Source organism: Nanorana parkeri, unplaced genomic scaffold (assembly GCF_000935625.1).
Source record: "Nanorana parkeri isolate BGI_ZX_2015 unplaced genomic scaffold, ASM93562v1 scaffold1114, whole genome shotgun sequence".
In the NCBI taxonomy this organism is placed as follows: Eukaryota; Metazoa; Chordata; class Amphibia; order Anura; family Dicroglossidae; genus Nanorana; species Nanorana parkeri.
In genome coordinates, this window is record NW_017307382.1 from 474527 (window position 1) to 475015 (window position 489).

Here is a 489-nt window from a genome sequence, read left to right on the forward strand (position 1 = left end):
TCAGGTACACTTTTGGATTTAAATGCGAGGGATCCGTTTTGGTTATTAAAGGTCATATTTAATACCGTCACAGCATTCTTCTGCAAATTTGGCAGTTTGGTCTCTCAGCGGCTGTGTCATTAAATCATTTATTTGCCTCCAGCAAGATCTGGATTGAATTGTCCAGCAGCGAGGGCAATGATGTTACTAAATATAAGTATTATTATTGAAGGATAAGCCTGAATTGGTCACTGGAGACTGAATGAGTCATTTGGCTGCTCTGGTTGCAGTGCTATTATGTGGGCCGTGGTTTTGTTTATTGGAATAAAGAAGTGTGTGTTGGTGGAGAGGGTGACACCTTTGCTTTGCAGCCTGCAGAAAGGAGACGTTTGCCTGCACCAGACTGTACTCGGAGACGTTGTCACATCCTATGTGGGAGGGAGGAGTTTGTCATCACCTGTAAGTAATTAACCCCAATTACATCACTGCACCCCTTGTCATCACTTGTAA

The 489-nt window shown here is 43.1% G+C and overlaps 1 protein-coding gene across 1 annotated transcript in view; it reads left to right on the forward strand.

The window, feature by feature from the left end:
- Window positions 1-489, forward strand: part of SNED1 (sushi, nidogen and EGF like domains 1) — a 100248-nt gene that overhangs the window by 94210 nt on the left and 5549 nt on the right. The window contains exon 38 of the mRNA XM_018567900.1: window positions 351-438. Coding sequence (XP_018423402.1) covers window positions 351-438 — 88 coding nt within the window. The remainder of the gene's footprint in view (window positions 1-350; window positions 439-489) is intronic.